The sequence below is a fragment of the Parus major genome, chromosome 10 (assembly GCF_001522545.3).
Source record: "Parus major isolate Abel chromosome 10, Parus_major1.1, whole genome shotgun sequence".
NCBI classification, from domain to species: Eukaryota; Metazoa; Chordata; class Aves; order Passeriformes; family Paridae; genus Parus; species Parus major.
Window position 1 is genome coordinate 12680119 of NC_031779.1, and position 4129 is coordinate 12684247.

Genomic DNA, 4129 nt, shown 5'->3' on the forward strand with positions numbered 1-4129 from the left:
AGATTTTTAGACGTGTCTGACACATTTCAAAGCATGCCTGAGCTGTTCCTGGCTTCCTCTGCCAGGCAGGGAGGAGTTAAGATGGGAAGTGCAAGATGTGTCTGGTAATGGCACTGATGTGTGCGTCAGGTGTGTCTACGTCACCCGGCTGCCTTGGCCGCTTCCCAAGGCTGGGGCTGAGCTCTCCTTACCTTCCACTGGCTGCTGGGAAAAGCCTGGGATGGTCTAGCCTGGCTGATGGGGTCATGGATTCCATTCCAGTGCTGGCTGTTGTACCCACTGTGCTGCACCAGGCTCCCCAATGACCCCAGAGTGCTGGCAGCCCTGGAGCCTGCTCTGCCACCTCCCATCTCACAGCCCAGGCAGTGGCACTGTGCTCAAGGGATGCACCCGAGGGCTGCCATTAAGGCACATGGCAAAAAAATACCAATTTTCTATAACCATGACTGTTTAGTTTGCTGGTGAATCAGGTAAGTCCATGTGTCCAGCCCAAACCCCTCTCTGGTGCTCACACACCCAGCTGGGGCACATTTCTGCAGCCACAGATGATGTACATGTCATCTACAGGCAGAGTTACTGCAGATAAACATTACCCTGTCCCCACACCACGACAGCAGCCACAGCTCACATTCCCAAAATGATCTTGCTCCCAGACCCTGGGCTCTGGCTGAGCCCATCCTCTGCTCCTCCTGTCTTCGCAAGGATGTCCCCAGAGCAGAGGGGACAAGCCTATACCCCAAGAACTACCTACTCCAGCAGCTCAAAGCACCTTTTCCACCTGCAGGTGAGTTTGAAGCCCTAGAACATGGCACGGTACTTGGGCAGCTGCTTGCCAGCCTCATCTCTGCCCTCTCACTCCTGGAGAACTGCCAGATTAAATCATGCAGAATATACACAAGGGTTTTTAATTCAGAACAGTTTTTAATTCAGAATTGGACAATTATGTGAATCATTTATTTTAAATGAAGTGCATTCTATGCTCTTGTCCAGGCTGATCAGGACACTGATTAGACACACACCTTCTTTTAGAACTTCATTGTGCAGTTGGATCCTTACAAATCTATGGGGCCTGATGCGATTAATCCAAGAATCCTCAGAGCTGCTGATGTCATTACAAGGCTGCTCAACTATTTTTGAGCAGTCTGGGAATCCAGGGAGGTCCCAGCTGACTGAAAGCTGGCAAATGTTGCTCCAGTTTTGAAGGGCAAGGATGCTGGAAACTACAGCCTGTCAGTCTCACTTCACTGACAGGTAAAATCATGGAAAGTATTTTTCTGAGAGGTATTGACAAACACCTGGAGCACAATGTAGTCATTGGTCACAACCAGCATGGCTCCATGCAGGCAAAGTCCTGCTCACTCAACCTGATTTCCTCCTACAACAGGGTACCCACCTAGCTGATCAAGGGACACCAGGTGGTGAAATCTTTCTGGACATAAACATTTTGATACTGTCTCTCACAGTATCCTTCTGGACAAAATATTCAGCACACAACTGGAGCTGAGCCCTGGAACAAGCTCCCCAGGGAAGTGATCACAGCGCCAAGCACGTCTGATTTCAAGGAGTGTTTGGACAAAGCTCTCAGGCACGTGGTGGGATTCTTTGGGTGTTCCGTGCAGGGCCAGGTGTTGGACACAATGATCCTCATGGATCCCTTCCAACTCTGCATATTCTATGGTTCTACGAAAAAGTGAGGAGCAAACTGGCCCAGATGGTTTGCAGCCTTTGGGCATCAGCAAAACACCTCAGCCCCTCCACAGGGAAACTTGCCCCTTGCTGTCTGAGAGGACAACCCCACAGAAGGCATGGAGGGTGTTGGTAGCCCCCCTTATACACCCACAGAGGCTCCTCCAGGCTGACACAGGACCCTGCTCATCCTCAAGTGACAGATGAACACGGAGCAGTCACAGCCCTTATTTCTGTGTGACAGCTCAAGGCTGCAGACAGCATTTTTGGGAGATTGCTTGTGTGCAGGTGTCACTATGTCTTCATCCCTGAACAGGGCTGGGTAGTGGGCACAAGCCCCAGGGCAGGAGGTCAGCAGTCACCTCCACCTTGAACAGCTGAAGGCAGCAGGATGGCCCAAAACGCACGGAGGAGATGCTGTCCCCCATCACAGGCTGCTTGCCATCAGGTCTGTGGGCCAGTACTGGTCATCCAGGTACTGGCTGCTGTCTGCAGCAGGGTCTGTGACAGGGCTGGGGGGCCGGGGGGGCAGGCTGTGGGCCAGCTCCTTCTCCCACTGCACCTCCACCAGTCTGTACAGCTCCATGGCTGTCTGAGCATCCTCCACCGATGAGTGTCCTCTGCAGCCAACCTGAGAAAAGGGGAAGAAGCCTCGTTAGATAAAGGGACAGCAAAAATCTCACAGGTCATGTTGTCTGCTTGCTTGGAAGGACACAATTGCTGTGGGTTTTGGAGACAGCAAAGGTTTGATATAGCCAAGGCCATGCAGGTACGTCTTCCACCCTTTTTGGAGGGCACAGACCCTGTCCCCATTTTAATGAGAAGCTTGGGAGGTCCTGGGCTCTCCCAGCTTATTCATAGCCAGGAGCACTGTGTGACCAAGGCTGATCTCCACCTCACAGAGAACACTCATGAAAGTGGGAGGACCAAGCTAACCACAGAGGTTCATAGCTAACACAGGGCTGTTTCCCATCTCAGGGCTCCTGGTGCATACCTGGATCTTTTTATGGAGCAAGTGCCTGGCCAAGTTCTTGAGGGACACATTGGCTTTGACAGGCAGCCCTGCCCTCTTCTTCAGCACAGGGCTCTGGCTGGTGTCTCGAGTCCTTTCTTTCGGGTGGAAGTACTTCAGGGCTTGGAAGTCATTGTGGATGGCGTGTCCTACCACAATCTTGTCTTTCAGGATCTTCAGGATCTGGAAGAGTCAGAGAGGGTTAGACAGCCAACGCAGCGAAAGAAACACCATTAAAGAATAAAATAAGCCATTTTGTATTAAACTTAGCTCCCTGACTTCTAGTTTTTATGTTCCCAGAAGAAAGAAGCAAGCACACTAACCCACTGCACAGCTTCAGAGGCTCCTGTTCATGTGTTGTGTCTCTGCCTCAGAGAAACCCAGCACAGGCCACTAAGAACCCCCAATCGTGTCTGACAGACAACACAGATGCTTTTTGGCATTTTTTAATTTATCCTTTTTCCTCACCTCCGCCTGGGCAGCCGCAAAGGGAATTGCATTCTTCATGTGCCGCTTGGTGATGCCGCTCCAGCGCGTCCGGTAGTCCACGATGGGGAGCTCGGGCCGGATGTACTTGTCATAGATGACATCCCCCTCATAGTTCACCACAGAGCATCGTGCCAGCTCGCTCAGCCTGCCCTGAGGACCGGTGCCCACCATCTCACAGTCGATGGCCACGTACTTGCCCGGGCGCAGGACGAGGGAGGACGTCCGCACCCTCTTGGAGCTGCCCTGGGACAGCAGCACGGAGTGGTGCCTGGCTATGCTGTCTGGAGAGGCAGACGGAGACAGGGATGCAGACACGATCCGTGTGGGCTTGGGGACCTTGTCACAGCGCAGTGCCGTGGTGCCATTTGCCTCGGTGGGTGTAGTGTGTGCCTCCAGCCCCGACTCAGCGGTCTGACCACCCAGGTGCCCATGGGGGCTCAGCAGCCCCTTCTGCTCCAGCAGTGCCCGGCGCTTCATGAACCGCTGGTGCTTTCGGCTCCTCTTCTTGCTGCGACCCTGCGGCGAGCTGGGGCCCTTCGGGGCCTGAGCGCAGCCCCCCGCGGTGGGGACATGGGTGCCTTGCAGGGTGGGCGTGGAGACCTTCGGGGCGGGCAGCAGCGGCGTCATCTGTCCTTTTCCTGGTGGCATTCCTGCGGGAGCGTGCACAGGGGGCCTGAGTGCCGTGCGGGGCCCACGCTCCCCTGTGGGGAAAGGACGCGCACACCCCAGGGCAAAGCGCGGGGCGGCACAGCCGGGAGCTGTGGGGCAAAGGAAAGGGGAGGGACGGACACGGACACACTGTCACACCCTGTCCCCGCGCCTTTGCCCCCTCCCTGCCCGCTCCCACACCGCCCCACTCCCGGTCCCACGGTCCTGCCCACCCCCCTCGCCGATCGGCAGCCCCCTGCCCACCCCACTTCCCCCTCTGTCCCTCCCATTCCG

At 55.1% G+C, this 4129-nt stretch overlaps 1 protein-coding gene across 1 annotated transcript in view; it reads right to left on the reverse strand.

Moving 5' to 3' along the window:
- Nucleotides 1–901: 901 nt before the first annotated feature.
- Nucleotides 902–4129, reverse strand: part of AEN (apoptosis enhancing nuclease) — a 6115-nt gene continuing 2887 nt past the window's right edge. Inside the window, exons 2-4 of the mRNA XM_015639473.3 lie at nucleotides 3167–3837; nucleotides 2681–2881; nucleotides 902–2317 (exon numbers count right to left, since the gene is read on the reverse strand). Coding sequence (XP_015494959.1) covers nucleotides 2114–2317; nucleotides 2681–2881; nucleotides 3167–3837 — 1076 coding nt within the window. The 3' untranslated portion in view covers nucleotides 902–2113. The remainder of the gene's footprint in view (nucleotides 2318–2680; nucleotides 2882–3166; nucleotides 3838–4129) is intronic.